The sequence below is a fragment of the Culex quinquefasciatus genome, chromosome 1 (genome assembly GCF_015732765.1).
Source record: "Culex quinquefasciatus strain JHB chromosome 1, VPISU_Cqui_1.0_pri_paternal, whole genome shotgun sequence".
In the NCBI taxonomy this organism is placed as follows: Eukaryota; Metazoa; Arthropoda; class Insecta; order Diptera; family Culicidae; genus Culex; species Culex quinquefasciatus.
The window spans coordinates 79,560,909-79,579,419 of NC_051861.1; the positions used below are offsets into that span (position 1 = coordinate 79,560,909).

Below are 18,511 nucleotides of genomic sequence, written 5' to 3' on the forward strand. Positions count from 1 at the left end.
CAACACCCAGAGTTATACTTCTATTGATACATTTTTTTTATTTAGCCAGGACTTGTGGTGTAGGGGTAAGCGTCGTTGCCTCTCACCCAGCCGGCCTGGGTTCGATCCCAGAAGGTTCCAGTGGCATTTTTCGAGACGAATCACGCCTTCCATCGGACGGGGATGTAAATGTCCAGGTGTAGGAGTCGTCTCCCTGGGTCCTGCCTCGGTGGAGTCGCTGGTAGGCAGTTGGACTAACAGTCCAAAGATCGTCAGTTCGAATCCCGAGGAAGCTGTGGTGTAAAAAGAGGTCTGCAATTGCCTCTACAATCAAGCTTTCGGACACCTGATTTTTTTACATTTTTTTATTTAAAAGTTATGGAAAAGCAAGCATGATTTTGAAGAGAGTGTCATCTAATTAGCCTTTCCTTTTTATCTGGCAATATATCCCATTAATTTCTCCCGAAAAAGTAAAATTTTGCGTATAAATTATATAATTTCATGCTCAGAAGCCAGGCGCCTCCATGGTTTTATTCTGAGAAAGGGAAAATCAATGGGGGAAACCAACGCGAAGTTTACAACTTATTTTTTTCGCAGGAAATTCACTAAATTCAATTATGTCGATAAGAACGTGTCAGGGATCATGAAGCCCTTTTGAGGACCTGGAGTTGAAGTCAAGAAATCTTAAGAAAGTTGAAGGCGAGATCGTTATTTTTTTATAATTATGAATGGAAGTTGTTTATGGAGTCGATGCGGTTGTATCCATCCAGAAGCTGTCTTTGTTTGATTCCGTTTAAAACCCTGGTTTAATGAAAATCTTCTCTGCTTGTTGGATCAGCTTCGCTAGAATTAGCGATGATGTTTCGCTGGACCATGAAGAGCTGCAGGATTCCATCAACCAGGGAATTTATTTGCGACATCACAGAATGAAAATCTTGCCGCAGTTCTTCGTCACCCGTAAAAAAGAAAAAAATATCTTCTAACCGATCGAAACGCGACAATTTTCTAGCAAAAAATGTAAAAAACTAGACAAAATGAAACACATACTACTGATTATAAATCAGCTCATTTACCAGTAAGAAAAAAGTCATGCTTGTGCTTGAACAGCCTCCTACTTTGTAGATGTAAACATAGTGGGATCATTCGAAAATCACGTTACGCATTCTCTCTGTTCATCACCCAGATGGAGCCCATGTCTTTCATACCTTGACCAAACTGGAGCGTTTACTGATATCAACTTAAAAAATGTCGAGTTTTGTAATTTACTGAAAAACGCAGTTTGCTCAAAATCTGGGCTGTATCTCAGCAACTGGTTGTCTGATCTACTAATAAACATTGCAGGAAATATTCCCAGCTTTTTAAAATAATGTTTAGCGCAACTAGGCTCAAAATTACAGCCGCAGAACCAAGCTGGATAAACTCAAGTGCAAAAACACCTTTGAATTGGATTTTTCAGTAAAACATTTATTTCCATGTTTTGGTAAACTCAAAAACAAAAATAGTGTCAATAAATTATTGTCTTCGATACAAATCCTGATAATTTTTATATTCTTCGGAGTAAGCTTTTTTTGGATTTTTTTAGATCATCCTCTTTGGAATATGGAATAAGGCGATTGGAACAATAGATGTTTTAAATTTGTCTAATCTAGGGGAACTATACCCTTTCTCAGCCTATTTCTATTATCGGCCTATCAGCACTTTGATCATGAATTGCAGCTTATGTAAAGTGTTTTTGACTGTTCCAAAGTAATAAATAGCTCAAAAGTGAGCAAGCAACTCTTCATTGTTCAAACATCTTAAAATGTTGATTTAATAGCGGAAAACGGCAAAAGTGTTGAGAATTGGTCGAAAGGCTGCCAGGCCAACTGCGTTAAGTTACACGCAAAGATGATTCGTTGAAGTGGATTGAGTTTGAGCACGAATGTTCAAACAACAACGTATTACTGAATCGACAGGGGAGGAAGAAACGTGAGGATCCCCCGCTCACCTGTTCCTGTTAGTAAGAGCAATAACCGTTGGGAGCCACCAGCTAAGAAGTTGTGGTGCTCTGAGACTCTGGAGAATGGAATACTGTGTGTTTTTAATGTTTTTCATTTTTACACAAAATTGCTGCGATTTTTTTTTTTTTTTTGCAATGTTTCGTTTTTTATATAGAGTTCCTTTTGGGGGGTAGTTCTGATTTTGAGTGTTAAGTTTGAAAAAAATGACGATGAGTAACCCTGAGGGAAGAATCCGTAAGAAAATGCGTTTCTTTTTTTATTAGCTTCATTTCGTTTATTCCGTTTACTGGTAGTAGGCCTGAGATAAACCTGTAATGTACCGTAAACCGGGGTGATTTTGGTAGGATTTCAATTTACTTTTGTAACATTTTACAACTGGTAAGGTTTGCCTTAACATTATTATTTGTACGCTGATGGAGAAAATTGGTTTACACCTTCTGTGTGATAGCTTTGAAACATTAGTATAACCAATTTTAGTTTTTCCGTGTATCTAAATTTAGCGTAATAAAGTAGACAGAGTTTAGCGTGTAACAGAAAAGGCAAGACGCGCGCGTTTTTACTCGATCCGTTCGCGGAAAGAAAAAAAAATTCCAAAAACTCGAGGAAAAATACAGTCCACTCGACGGAAACGGGAAACATTGTGGTCCTACACGAGCCGGATGCTGTAGTAGTGGTCCGGGCACGAATGTTGACAGATTTCGACGGGAAATCCAACTGAGTACGGTGTGTGCGCGTGTGTGAGACGTCGGGGGGCGTAGCACCCACGCCGTGAAAAAGTGCGCCAGTGGAAGACCGGGGAAGTGCTCCGGAAGACCGGAAAAAAGTTCCGGGAGATCGGAAAAGGTTCCGAAGACTGGACAAGTGGTCCGGAAGTGACGGAGAAATCCGAATCGTTCGCGTGCGTGGTCGACGTGTCCGTGTGTGAGTGTTTGTGGGGCGTCGAGGCGTAGCACCACTTAGCGACGAGCATGGAAAATGCTGAGAACGCCCAAAGGTGGTAAGAAGAAGACGCCGAAGAAGAAAACACCCGCGAACAGTGCGAAAAAAAGTGACGCTCAAAAGAGCGAGACGAAAGACAAAAGTGAAGTGAAAGTGGTTCCGGTGACGCCGATTAGCGAGCAGCTCCAAGAACAGCGCTGCAAAGAGGAAGCGCGGAAGATGGAGGAGCAGCTGAAGGTGCTGATGCGGCAGCGGGACGCGGTGGCGGAAAAGCTGGAGCGGGTGAAAGCTGCGATCAGGACGACTCCGGAGCAACCGAACCAACACCTGAAGAATCTGCACTTCCTGAAGTTGCAGTTGAAGACGGTGGAGGCCTGGTACGGGAAGTACAACGCGTTCCAGAACCAGGTCTACGGACTGGTTCTTACACCGGAGCAGGAAAAGCAGCATCGAGCATGCTACCTGAAGTTTGAGGCGCTGCATAACAATCTGACGATCCATCTCAACGAGTTGATCGAGAGACTTTCGAAGCCAAGCGTCGCGCTCGTTCCGGCGGGCCCGCGACTGCGGTTGCCCCGCACTACCTACCGCCCCTCAGCGTGCCCTTACCGAAGTTCGACGGCACTTACGAGAACTGGTTCTCGTTTAAGTGTATGTTTAAGAGCGTGATGGACCGGTACCAAGGCGAGGCTCCGTCGATGAAGTTGTACCACCTTCGGAACTCGTTGGTTGGGAAGGCGGAAGGCGTGATCGTTCAGGACATCATTAACAACAACGATTACGAGGCGGCGTGGGCGTTCTTGGTCGAGACGTACGAGGATAAGCGAGTGATTATCAACAAGCATATCGATGCTTTGTTCTCGCTGCCCAAGGTCACCCGCGACAACGTCCTCGAGTTCCGAAAACTGATCGAGATCTGCGCCAAGAACACCGAAGCCTTGAAGAACCTCCAGCTTCCAGTGAGCGGTTTGGGAGAGCAGATGCTGCTGAACCTGATTGCGGCACGAATGGACAAGGATACGCGGAAGTCGTGGGAGTCGCTGCGAAGGGCCGGTGAGTTGCCGAGCTACGCGGCCACGATGGCGTTCCTTAAGGAGAAGTGTCGAGAGCTGGAGTTGGTGGAGCAGTGTAGTGAACCCGTTGAGAAAGTGAAACCGCAACGTTCGGTTAAGCAGACGAAGACCCTGGTGATTGCAAGTGACGAGAAGTGTACGATGTGCGACCAGCAACACGACCTGCAGAAGTGCGAGCAGTTCAAGGCGAAGAGTGTCAACGAAAAGTACAACCACCTGAGGAAGTGCGTTTCGTGCTTTAACTGCCTCAAGAAGGGACACCGCACGGCTGCGTGCACGTCGACTCGCACGTGTCAGCAGTGCAGCAAGCGGCACCACACGATGTTGCACACCGACAAGAAGCTGGAGGCCGCTCCGAACACGACGGCGGCGGATGCGCCGAAAGCCAATGACCTCAAGTGGTGCCACCAGTCGTGGCCGGAACGTCGCAGACGCAGAGTTTGACGCTCTGCGCTACAACCGAAGCTCCCACGAAACAAACCCTCCTCTCGACGGCCGTGGTGTTGGTCTACAGCGGAAACAGCGTCCCGTATCTGTGCCGGGCGTTGATAGACTCGTGCTCACAAAACCACTTCATCACGGAGCGATGCGCCAACCTGTTGGCGATCAAGAAGGAGCGCGCAGACTACCAAGTAAGTGGGCTGAACGGAGGGACTACTCGAATCAACCACATGGTCCGAGCGACGATGAAGTCTCGAGTTGGCAACTTCACTGCCGAGCTTGAGCTGCTGGTAGCACCGAAGATCACCGGCGACGTGCCTACGAAAACGATCGACGTTGCTGCGTTCCGCAGCACGTACAACCGCAAGCCTGACGGAAGAATTGTTGTTCGACTGCCGTTCAACGAGCGGAAGAGTGACCTGGGCTACTCACGAGACATGGCGATCCGTCGTTTCCTGAGTCTTGAGCGGCGACTGGACCAACAGCCCGATCTGAAAGAAGAGTACGCCAAGTTCATCCACGAGTACGATCAGCTTGGCCACATGAACGAAGTCGAGGTCGGTCCGTCCGACGCACCTGGATCCGCGTACTACTTGCCGCACCACTGCGTCTTGCGGCCCAGCAGTTCAACAACGAAGCTGAGAGTCGTGTTTGACGGCTCAGCGAAAACGACGACGGGAGTGTCCATCAACGACGCGCTGAAGGTTGGTCCAACGGTGCAGAACGACTTGCTGTCGATCCTATTGAACTTCCGCTGCTACCATCTTCACAACCGACATCCCGAAGATGTTCCGCCAGATTGAGCTGCACCCCGAAGACACGCCGTACCAGCGAATTCTGTGGCGCGACGACCGGTCGCAGCTGCTGAAGGTGTTTGAACTGAAGACGGTGACTTACGGCCTGGCCTCATCACCGTTCTACGCGACGATGACGTTGAACCAGATTGCAGAAGACGGCGTGAAGGAGTTCCCGTTGGCGTCTGCAGCGTTGAAGAAATCGTTCTACGTGGACGACGGGCTCTGCGGAGCGCAGAGTGTGGAGGATGCCCGATTGCTGAGTCGGGAACTGCGCAAGCTGCTGAACACCGGCGGCTTCGACACGCACAAATGGTGCGCGAACGATCCAGTCATTCTGGAAGATATCCCGGAAGAGCTCTGGGGTACGACGTTCGACCTGAAAGACGCGGCTGCAAAGTCGGTCGTGAAGACGCTGGGTGTGGCGTGGAACGCGTCGCAGGACTGGTTCACCTTCAGCGTGCTGCCACCCGAAGAGGAGACGAAGCCGCTGACGCGACAGAAGATCCTCAGCGAAATTGCCAAATTCTTCGATCCACTTGGCCTGGCTGGTCCGGTGGTGACAACGGCGAAGCTGATCTTGCGGAAGGTCGGCACCTTGAAGAACATTGGCTGGCTGGATCATGTTCCGGAGAGCGTTGCCAACGAGTGGCGTCGATTCCGGAAGCAGCTGCCAGCTCTGAACGACTTCCGGGTCTCCCGGTGGGTCTACGACGAAAGAGCCGAACGCGTGGAACTCCACGGTTATTCCGATGCGTCGGACGATGCGTACGACGCAATCGTGTACGCACGCAACATCTACCCGGACGGCGAGATCACGATGCGGCTGATCTGCAGCAAGTCCAAGCTCCTCCCGAAGAAGGTCAAGAACGTCCCGAAAGAAATCAGCACACCGAAGGGCGAGCTCGAAGGTGCGCTGCTTCTTGCTGAACTAGTTGACAAGCTGACAAACTTCGTCGATGTCGATGGTGCGACTCGCAAGTGGTGCTGAGCTGGTTTGCGAAGAAGCCCGACGACCTAGAACTGTTTATGGCCAACAGAGTGAGGAAAATCCAGCAGCTGACCAGTAAGTACCGGTGGGGATTCATTCCGACGGATGACAATCCTGCCGACCTCATTTCGAGAGGGGTGAACCTGCTCCAACGGGTGATTTGGAAGGACGGGCCGGTATCGATGAACAATCGCACTATTGAGGTAGTGCAGCCCCCTCTTCTTGACGGCGCGGACCTCCCGGGATTGCGATCCACGAAGTGTCTGGCGCTAGCGGGGCCGACTCAGCGATTGCGGATCTTCGACAAGCTTGGAGATTTCCGCCGACTGCTTCGCAGCATGAGCCTGGTGGTGCGGTTTGCGAACTACATCATCACAAGAAGAGAAGTCCTGGTGAAGGGAGAACCGTCGAGCGAAGAGCGCGACGCGGCGTTGAAGCTGACCCTGCGGCTGATCCAACGGGAAACGTTTCAGGCCGAGCTGCTGGCGTTGAAGGAAAACCACACGCACCGCCTGCGAGGACTGAACCCGTTTATTGATCCTGACGACGGCCTTCTGAGAGTTGGCGGTCGAATCAAGCAAGCTTTCGTGCCGTACGACAGCCGGCACCAGATCCTGATGCCTGCCAAGCACCCGGTCACAGAATCGTTCATTCGCCACGAACACAAACAGAACCTCCACGTGGGCCAGAAGGGCCTGCTTGCGCTGATTCGTCAGCGGTTTTGGCCGATGAACGTCAAGACAACAATCCGGAAGGTGATTCGAGGGTGCGTGACGTGCTTCCGAGTCAACCCGATCAAGACGGCCCAGCTGATGGGAGACCTCCCATCTTACCGAATTCAACCAGCCCCTGCGTTCTTCCACACCGGTGTCGATTTCGCAGGGCCGTTCCTGATCAAGTCGCTAACCGCAGCACGAAGGCCGATGATGACGAAGGGGTACGTGTCCCTCTTCGTGTGTATGAGCACGCGAGCCATACACCTGGAACTGGTCTCGAGTCTGACGACGGATGCCTTCATCGCTGCCTTGCGGCGGTTCTCTGGACGTCGAGGTTTGGTGAACAAGATGCACTCCGACAACGCGACGAACTTCGTTGGGTCGGAGACCGAGCTCGAGCGACTGGCCAAGTTGTTCGCCGAGGAGCAGCACATCGAGAAGGTGGAGGAGTTCTGCAGCTTCATCCCGCCACGCAGCCCGCACTTCGGTGGGATCTGGGAAGCGGGGGTGAAATCTGTTAAGCATCATCTCAAGCGAGTCGTCGGCAACCAGAAACTCACCTTCGAAGAGCTGACTACCGTGCTGGTGCAAATTGAAGCCGTGCTGAATTCGCGGCCCTTGACGCCGTGCTCCGACGATCCGAACGATCTGACCGCAGTGACCCCAGCACACTTTTTGATCGGGCGAGAAATGCGCGCGGTTCCCGAGCCGTCCTACCTCCATCTGAAGCAGTCGACGCTGTCCCGCTGGCAACACGTGCAAGCAATGCAGCAGCAGTTCTGGAAGAGGTGGATTGCGGAGTACTTGCCGGAGCTGCAGAATCGCCAGAAGTGGTTCAAGATCACCAAGATACAACCCGGCGCGTTGGTGCTGATCAACGACCCGAACGCTCCGCCGATGCAGTGGCAACTCGGCCGAATCATCGCACTGCATCCCGGCAAGGACGACATCACCAGGGTGGTGACACTGCGTACGGCGATGGGGGAGTGCAAGCGAGGCGTGACGGAGATTTGCCTGCTTCCGCTGGACCAGGAGACAACCGAGGAGAATTGAAACGCGGACGTGCATTTCAACGTGGGGAGGATGAACGCTGATGGAGAAAATTGATTTACACCTTCTGTGTGATAGCTTTGAAACATTAGTATAACCAATTTTAGTTTTTCCGTGTATCTAAATTTAGCGTAATAAAGGAGACAGAGTTTAGCGTGTAACAGAAAAGGCAAGACGCGCGCGGGAATGATGGAAAGTGAGGAATCACAAATCCGTATAAATAGTTTCAAGATTTTTCAGGTGTAAACGGAAACCGCGATCAAAAATTAAAATGGAAGAATAAGGATTTTAATTGCTTATTTAATTGTCGGTGTACAGGACGCCGCACTGTTTAATCATTTTCTGACGTGCATTAAATTTTGCAGTCCAAACCCAGTCTTTGAATTGGAAATATAAAATTATTTTTCAAATTTTCTTTGCTTGATTTGTGTGCACCTACGTCGAATACCAAGATTGTTTACTTTTTGCTCTTTGGTCTGACAGGCTTGGTCTGACAGATTTGGTCTGTCAGTTTTATCATGGATTTTGGTCTGGTCTAGGCGAGGGATAGGACACAGCACCTTCCTGGTTTTTACTCGATCCGTTCGCGGAAAGAAAAAAAATCCAAAAACTCGAGGGAAAATACAGTCCACTCGACGGAAACGGGAAACATTATTATTTTTTAAACATGTAATGAGGTACACAAGGTCCGTATACCATTTAGAAAAATGTTTTTAGTGTTTAGAAAAAAAGCTACGTTTAAAATTCTTTGTTTGAATTTCGGGGTAACTTTGATAGTCATAGTTTTTCTTGTTAAAATCAGATATAAGGTATTCAGGAGCGGCCGTGGCTGACTGGTCACGGTGTTCGCTTTGTAAGCGAATGGTTCTGGGTTTGATGCCCATCTGCTCCCAACGAGAAAGTTTAGAACATAGAAAATTGAAATGATGAACGAAAAACCAAAGTCGCTCGAGGCGGGGTTCGATCCCCTGTCCTTTGGATTGGTAAACAAAAATGCTAACCACTAGGCCATGACGACTTGGTTATGAGCTTGGACTGGAATTAGGAATACTGTTACAGAGAGCGAGTTGTGGCGCTATAACCACGGCAAATAGTGTCCAGGGCATTCGTGGAAATACAATGTCCCATCCCAGAGGGTCCCGGAGTACCAAACCTTCTTAGCATGGTGCTCCCAACGAATACAACAAAAATCTCGGAGCGTATAGGGGGATGGCGTCGCTATTTTTAGACCACGTTTTCCACTTTTTCTCATCGAAACCGACTACTTTATCGACTTCATTTTGCTGGGCGAGATAGGACGCCGTCTATTTTTAGACGGTGACTCAGCACTTTTCCACTCTTGCACTTAAAAAAACCAGATGACAGCACGATGTAACGCCACGTCCCTATGGTGGTGTGTCCCACGCTTCTTCCTCCCCTGTCGATTCAGAATTATGTTGTTGTTCGAACACTCAGTGCTCAAACTCAACCCAATTACGAATCATCTCTGCGATACGGCTTTACGCAGTAGGCCTGGCCGCTTTAACGCTTGTGATGTTTCAATGCATTCCGATGCAATGGCGCACTACAACACCCAAACGGCGGTCGCATGATTGTGATGCATGGCGGCATGAAAGTATATCAGAATCTGCATGAAATCTGTCCTCATGCATTTTTTGCGATATAGGGGTATGACATTTTTGCCCGTTACCGACAATTATCGACATTACACGGATAGAAATCCTGTCCGCGAAATCGACAACATTGTTGTCGATTCGTTCTAAAATTCGTTTCGGAATGTTTTCGACCAGTCGTCCGGTAACAATTGCAACGAAATCGATAAAAAATGTTGTCGATTTCGACAACATCAATTCCACGGTTAGAATGCGCCTAAATGTATGCAATTTGCAAAGTATCGATATAGCGTCGATATTATGCTTTTCAAATTGGCCGTTATAGTTTTAAACTGTTTCGGAATAGTAAATCATACCAGAAAACTATTATTTGCATAAAATTTCTTTTATTTTCAAAAAATTAGTTGCACACAAACGTGTACACTCGATTTAGGTTTAATGAGGATTAAAATCTAAGAGACTAGTGGTAAATTCCGTCAGTTTGGGCCAGCACATGCGGACGGTCTAACATCCAAATTGATGCCGGAACGAGGCTTGTCGGTTTCGCTGCGTAGTCGGGTTGACGAACTCCTTTGGCGAGGACAGAATCACTTCTGGACCGACGAAGCGGAGCCCTTAAGTATTCGCGCAGTGTAAGCAGGTGGTTTGTAGCCGTGATGAGCTGGCATCCAAAAATCCGCTGGCATTTCTGATGTTCAAAGAGCTGAATGGATTAGGAGAGAGATTAGTGAATGTACAAATGAGTTTGAGCTTGAGAAACTTACCCGCTGCCTTTTTAGATCAGCACTTGGAGCGAATCATATGCGACGTACTCATCGGGCGAAGTCAGAGTGACCGCGTCGGTGCGCAGCATCAGCTCAAAGAAGTCCGGTTAGTCAGACATGAGCGAACAGCAGGCGCCTTGACAATCGGCATTTTGGAAGATACTGCTTGGAGTCGCCGAATAGATGGAGGACTCCGACCTGTAGAAAGTGGTGGTTAGCCTGATGAAACATGAATATATCTTAAGACTACTTACTTCCAGCAGATTATGGGACACAGTTGGATTGGGACACACGTCAGGGTCCCAGTAGCTTTCCTCGCCACCAAGGGCAGACCGTTGAATACTTCCAACTACGTAGAATTTGATCTTTCCTCTCGATTCTGCCAAACCGATGTTTCCTCCGGTTTTTGTACTAAAATTGGAAAGAGAGAGCACTTAGGCTGGATTTCAACTTAAGATTCTTATTATGTACTCACCCTGCTACACATCGAAGTTTCTTCTTCGAAATAATCCAGCCAAGGTTAATCGCCGACGACGACGCCGCAATCAACCAACAACATGGTTGCGGTCTCTGGCCAACCACAACGGATCATGGTCATCGAATTAGACCAAATGGAATGGCACGAGCGGCATGCACCAAGCTAGATATAATCAAACAAATCTCACGATCGTCCAGCAACCCCTGCAGAAGAAAGGAATAAGTTAAACATCTAAATATCTAAAAATCTAAAAATCTAAAAATCTAAAAATCTAAAAATCTAAAAATCTAAAAATCTAAAAATCTAAAAATCTAAAAATCTAAAAATCTAAAAATCTAAAAATCTAAAAATCTAAAAATCTAAAAATCTAAAAATCTAAAAATCTAAAATCTAAAAATCTAAAAATCTAAAAATCTAAAAATCTAAAAATCTAAAATCTAAAAATCTAAAATCTAAAAATCTAAAAATCTAAAAATCTAAAATCTAAAATCTAAAAATCTAAAAATCTAAAAATCTAAAAATCTAAAAATCTAAAATCTAAAAATCTAAAAATCTAAAAATCTAAAAATCTAAAAATCTAAAAATCTAAAAATCTAAAAATCTAAAAATCTAAAAATCTAAAAATCTAAAAATCTAAAAATCTAAAAATCTAAAAATCTAAAAATCTAAAAATCTAAAAATCTAAAATCTAAAAATCTAAAATCTAAAAATCTAAAAATCTAAAAATCGAAAAATCTGAAAATCTAAAAATCTAAAAATCTAAAATCTAAAAATCTAAAAAAAAAATCTAAAAATCTAAAATCTAAAAATCTAAAAATCAAAAATCTAAAAATCTAAAAATCTAAAAATCTAAAATCTAAAAATCTAAAAATCTAAAAATCTAAAAATCTAAAAATCTAAAAATCTAAAAATCTAAAATCTAAAAATCTAAAATCTAAAAATCTAAAATCTAAAATCTAAAAATCTAAAAATCTAAAATCTAAAATCTAAAAATCTAAAAATCTAAAAATCTAAAAATCTAAAATCTAAAAATCTAAAATCTAAAAATCTAAAAATCTAAAATCTGAAAATCTAAAATCTAAAAATCTAAAAATCTAAAAATCTAAAAATCTAAAAATCTAAAAATCTAAAAATCTAAAAATCTAAAAATCTAAAAATCTAAAAATCTAAAAATCTAAAAATCTAAAAATCTTAAAAATCTAAAAATCTAAAAATCTAAAAACCTAAAAATCTAAAAATCAAAAATCTAAAAATCTAAAAATCTAAAATTCTTATAGATATAAAATCTAATAATCTAAAAATCTAAAAATCTAAAAACGATCTAAAAACGATCCACGTGGTTTTTGGATGGTCCCTTTTAAGATTAAAAGGGACCATCCAAAAACCACGTGGACACTTTTTTGGGAATTACCCCCACCCCTCGTTGACAATAGTCCATACAAAAAAAACTTTTTTGTATGGATCGTGGACAATCGCCATACCTCCCGCCCGGTTTATGTTAAAAAAATCTAAAGGTTAAAAAATTCAAAAATTAAAAAATATAAAAATCTAAAATTCTTTTAATTTAATAATCTGAAAGTCAAAAAAATAAAAATTACAAAATCTCAAAATCATAAATTCTTTAAATTTAAAAATCTAAAAATTTAAAATTCTTTAAATTCTTTATGTTCTTAAAATTCTTTGAATCTATTAAATTTTTTAAATTCTTTAAATTCTTTAAATTCTTTAAATTCTTTAAATTCTTTAAATTCTTTAAATTCTTTAAATTCTTTAAATTCTTTAAATTCTTTAAATTCTTTAAATTCTTTAAATTCTTTAAATTGTTTCAATTGTTTAAATTCTTTAAATTGTTTAAATTGTTTAAATTGTTTAAATTGTTTAAATTGTTTAAATTGTTTAAATTGTTTAAATTGTTTAAATTGTTTAAATTGTTTAAATTGTTTAAATTGTTTAAATTGTTTAAATTGTTTAAATTGTTTAAATTGTTTAAATTGTTTAAATTGTTTAAATTGTTTAAATTGTTTAAATTGTTTAAATTGTTTAAATTGTTTAAATTGTTTCAATTGTTTAAATTGTTGAAATTGTTTAAATTGTTTAAATTGTTTAAATTGTTTAAATTGTTTAAATTGTTTAAATTGTTTAAATTGTTTAAATTGTTTAAATTGTTTAAATTATTTAAATTGTTTAAATTGTTTAAATTGTTTAAATTGTTTAAATTGTTTAAATTGTTTAAATTGTTTAAATTGATTAAATTGTTTAAATTGTTTAAATTGTTTAAATTGTTTAAATTGTTTAAATTGTTTAAATTGTTTAAATTGTTTAAATTGTTTAAATTGTTTAAATTGTTTAAATTGTTAAAATTGTTAAAATTGTTAAAATTGTTTAAATTGTTTAAATTGTTTAAATTGTTTAAATTGTTTAAATTGTTTAAATTGTTTAAATTGTTTAAATTGTTTAAATTGTTTAAATTGTTTAAATTGTTTAAATTGTTTAAATTGTTTAAATTGCTTAAATTGTTTAAATTGTTTAAATTGTTTAAATTGTTAAAATTGTTAAAATTGTTTAAATTGTTTAAATTGTTTAAATTGTTTAAATTGTTTAAATTGTTTAAATTTTTTAAATTGTTTAAATTGTTTAAATTGTTTAAATTGTTTAAATTGTTTAAATTGTTTAAATTGTTTAAATTGTTTAAATTGTTTCAATTGTTTAAATTGTTTCAATTGTTTAAATTGTTGAAATTGTAGAAATTGTTTGAATTGTTTAAATTGTTTAAATTGTTTAAATTGTTTAAATTGTTTAAATTGTTTAAATTGTTTAAATTGTTTAAATTGTTTAAATTGTTTAAATTGTTTAAATTGTTTCAATTGTTTTATATATTTTTTTATATTTTAAGTTCTTTGGATGAACCAGTTTAGCTATATATTTATTTTTCTGAGTACAATGACCCTTTGTACGAACACAAAGAGTTTAAAGTGGATTTTTAAGTCAATTTTGTAAAATTATCTACGCGGTCCTTCTTGACAGAAAAGCTCCTACAGTTCGTTCCAAGGGGACCATAGTTGATACATCGAAAAAAAAATTGCATGAAAATGAAAAAAATAGTGATTAGAAATGGTTTTTAATCGTGTTTTTTACCGTTGTACATACATGGTGTCGATCCAATTCCTAAAATAAAATTCCCTGACTTTTCCCTGACCTCTCCAGACCACCTTTTTTTATTTTATATTTTTTACTAACATATTAATTGGAGCGTTTTTATGGTTTCATGCATTTTCCTTTTTGAATATTGCAAATTTAAGATATTGAAAAAAAAAAATCAATGACTTTTTTATTTTATTTATTTAACGATGCATTCTGCAAAAACTTAATAACTTTTTTTTTTGTCAATCATTTTTTTCTAATCGAACATCCAAAATGAGCAACCATAAAATTGTCCTATGTTTTATATCTGGTGATGCCATTTTTTTTGTTTTATATCTGGTGATGCCATTAAAAAAACTCTAAAAATCTATATATATAAAAAATTTCGACGGTTTTGTTCGAACGCGAATCAGTTCAGTACGGAGCGTCGTATCGAGGTGCTCTTTGTTGAGTTGGGTTCGTTTAAGTCCAAGGAAGGTTCTTACACTAAAAAATTACAACTTTGGCCACTCTGGAACCGATTCCGGAAAATCTGCAGATTGTATGGGAAAAGCTGCGTAAAATCAAATTTTGATCACAGGAATTAGCAAACAAGCAAGAAACGTCAGAAAACCAAAAACGGGCAGGACGAAGTTTGCCGGGAAGAGCTTGTAATTAATAATTACAATTGTTGCAAATTTCAAATTGCGATTAGTTAGTTTCACTTCATTTCCTAAAAAATATTTAAAGTTAAAAGTTTTCAAAAAAAAAAATGAAAATTTGAATTAAAGTAAGAAGTCATGTTTAATTTTAAAATTGTTGCCTTTTGCGGAATTTTCAAACGAATTAGGCCGATGCCATTTTTGATTGTGTTTTCATTAAAAAAAACTAAAGGTTTTGGAGACAAAAACCTTAAGAAAGATTAAAACAAAACTGAAAAACTAAGAAAAATATGCAATTAAATGTAAATTTTTCAAGTACATGTTAACGGTTTTAAAAAAGATCTAGGTCTTTTTCAACAATGATTGTATTTATAGTAAACGGTTTTCTTAAACAACTTTACAAAAAAAAAAATTTTTGCTATAAAATTAAACAAAAATGGTTTCTACCTTGACCAGAGCCTACAGACGATCATTCACACGATCAAAACATTTTATAAAGAAAATACAACCTGCTCGAGCTTTTCAAAAAGTCATTGTTTATCAAACTTAGATATTTGGGTGTTTTGAAATAGATTCCAAATTTAAGCTCGATCTGACCACGGGAACTCCTCCTTGTAACCCCTTGAATGTTGTTTGGGGAAAATATGTGAAATGTAGTTGCACAATCCCTATGCAATCTCGGATGCTGGAAACAACTTTTCCGAAGAGACCATATTTTATAAATTCTTGAAATCTCAAATTTCTTTATTCAGAATAGTTACGGAGAAAACCGCGTCATTTTAAGAAAAATACTTTTGCGACAAACATACAATTTTGTAATCTCAGAACGCAGAATCTTGAAACGCTGAAAATGTATTTTTACTAGGATTAGGTAAACTAGAGGAAAAAGCCAAAACAAACATTCTGGCAAAAAAAATCAAAAATTTCAACATTTAGAAATTTAGATCTAAAAACTCAATGAAATCTTAATAAAAAAATAATAAAATTTAAAAAATGTAATAAATTTTCGATCTTGAGGTTTTAAATTTAAGATACAGTTCATACTCGATGATCTTACCAAAGCGTCACTTTGAAAAATCGAAGCAAATTTTCCTACAACTACTTCTCAAAATTTCTCCAGCCAAAAAAAACTCCTAAGGGTGCATTTTCATAACTCCAGAATTCATGTTCTTGAATTCATGTTACCGGTTCAACTTTGACATGAATTATTTTTCAGCAATTTTCCGTTTATTTTTGATGAAGCAACTCGAAAAAATGCTTGCTTACTTGAAACAAAGTGCCTCACATAATTTTTTCATGAATTCGTAATGAAATCTTTGAAAAATTTGATGTTGAAAATTCGATGTGAGCGGGACAAAAATTGAATTATTGTTCGACAATAAATCAATTCTTGTCGATCAGCGAGCTTCCATCAGGTGCTGACTATTGTTTTGACTCTGCCGGCCATTTAGGACACAAACTGGGTGCAATGGGCGATTTGGAGTTCGACCTGGAAGGTGAAGGTGAATCGTCGCGCAGAAGGACGTTTCCACAGAAATGGTCTCTCTTCGCGATTCCCTTTAAATCGGATGGCAGAGTTTCGACAGTCCTGACTCCTGGAATAATATTATTTGTTTTTCTCTTGCCGCCATCCAGGACATAGTCCGCTGTCCGCAATTTCTTCGTGAAATGGTCCTCTATTTCAACATAACAACAATGCAATGTGCAGGAAAGCCAGATTCTTAGTCGGAGTCGGCCGAAAAAAGGTAGGGTGGCCAAGATTAGCCAACTCTGACCACAAGCTGGTCCAAATAAAGCAAAATCATGGGCTCATTTTTGGAATTTTGAGACCTGCTCTCTCGCTTTGTGGACAATTGTACAAACAATCATAAATACAAATCATAAAAAATATATGGAGTGTGGACAATCGCCTCAACTTTCTGAAAAGTCTCCACCATCACTACTCCATACAAATTCAGCGATGGTTAAGGTGTTTGGAGTCGCCTTATTTCGAGACTTTTGTAAAATTTAGTAACATTATTTTTTTTTATTCGTCAAAATGAGTTTTCTGCATAAACCAACATTTTATCAAGATCTCCATTCTGTGCGCGGTGTTAATTTTTTCACCAGCTGATATTGACAGCAGCATGACATTTCTCGGGAGTATTCACCGCGGACGCAACGCATTTTGGTTGCGTTGCTATAAAATTGCATACAACTTTGCACCGGTTCGGAACCGGTTTGACAAGAATTCAGCAGCAAGAAACAAGAATTCTGGAGTTATGAAAATGCACCCTAAAACACTTCAAATTTTATCAGGTTTTCTGCAATATAAGGTGGTAACAAAAATGGCAGCATTCAAGAACCTAGGAATTTAAGAATTTAAGAATTGAGGATTTAAAAAACTTAAGATCGAATTATTAAATTTTTAAAATCTTAAATTTTAATTTAATTTTGAAATTTTAAAAATTTAAGAATTTAAGAATTTAAGAATTTCAGAATTTCAGAATTTCAGAATTTAAGAATTTAAGAATTTAAGAATTTAAGAATTTAAGAATTTAAGAATTTAAGAATTTAAGAATTGAAGAATTGAAGAATTTAAGAATTTAAGAATTTAAGAATTTAAAATTCAAAGGCGGAGCTTCTATTACGTCTAATCAAGCTCATATTTGGGATAGAAGCACAGTACACCCACTGGAACATGCCCAATAATATATTTTGTTACATCCAAATGTCTGTATCTTCATAAAAAGTTTTCTAATATGATTAAGATTCACAAGATTAAAATTGAATGTATCCAGTATAAAAGAACAATAAATAAGGATAAAAAACATTGCTCAAAACTTTAAAGAAATTAAATATTCAGAGTAAGTATGTTTAAAAATGAGTTGAGTGTAGGCCGTAACATCCTGTTTTTTTCCATAAAATTTTGTTTTATTTCTTTAATTCTTGAATTTAATTCTTTAATTTTTAACTACATTTCACCATCACTATTTTGCTTACATTTAAGATTACACAAAATTAGACTGCTTCTGATCATTTTTAAATCATAGTTCAGCTTAATTTTGAGAAAAATAAAAATTTAGGTAACGAATACTAAAGTGAAATTTTGGAAAATTTTCTAGCCTTACATTTTTTTTAGAATAAAAATTTAAAAAATTAAGAAATCAACAATTTTAAAATATCAGAATTTCCAAATTTTAAAAATTTAGAATCTTGATGCTTTAGAGTTTTAGATTTTTTAAATTTTGAAATGTTCGAATTTTTTACCTTTGGTTTTTTTAAATCATTCAATTTTTCTGACAAAATGTATGATTTTCTCTATGGTGCCTATATGCTAAGCAAACGACCAATTTTTGAACAAATCTCTGAGGATGGTGGGGCAACTGCCTCATATTGTCCCACCCTGTGCGCTAGTATAATTTGTTATATTCAGTTGAACGGAAATTCAAATCAAATCCAAATGATTTGATTTTTAAACCTAAACATATTGCAAACAAGCAACGCTTTTTTCATCGTGACCCTTTTCTTAAGCATTTTTTATATGGAGTTCTGCGTTCCTTCCGGACTGATCAATATAAAAAATTAAATATTATCAATGTTGCAAAGTTTGGCCTGGAAGACATTCAAATACATCATCAAGGGCGAATTTTCAAAAAGATATGAAATTTTGTACTAATATTTTTAAGATCATCGAAATTCCCTGACCCAGCTTAAAATTCCCTGTCTTTCCCTGACTTTTCCAGGTCAAATAAAATTCCCTGACAATTCCAGGTTTTCCCTGACTTTTCCAGAAATCGACACCATGACATACAAATTGACATAGGGTTTTAGCACCCAATTTACGGTAACGCATTTTGCTATGTTATTTTTTCGTTCAGCCCCTCTCCCCGGGCCCCGCCCAAAATACAC

At 39.4% G+C, this 18,511-nt stretch overlaps 1 protein-coding gene across 1 annotated transcript; it reads left to right on the plus strand.

The window, feature by feature from the left end:
* The first annotated feature begins 6,255 nt into the window (after positions 1 to 6,255).
* Positions 6,256 to 7,986, plus strand: LOC119770479. Its single transcript, XM_038265459.1, has one exon. It carries the CDS (start codon positions 6,256 to 6,258, stop codon positions 7,984 to 7,986), a length of 1,731 nt encoding a protein of 576 aa, XP_038121387.1.
* The last annotated feature ends 10,525 nt before the right edge of the window (positions 7,987 to 18,511 follow it).

What these genes read in the sequence shown, in the direction of transcription:
- LOC119770479 (XM_038265459.1), top strand. Translation starts at nt 6,256, where the DNA reads ATGGCCAACAGAGTGAGGAAAATCCAGCAGCTGACCAGTAAGTACCGG.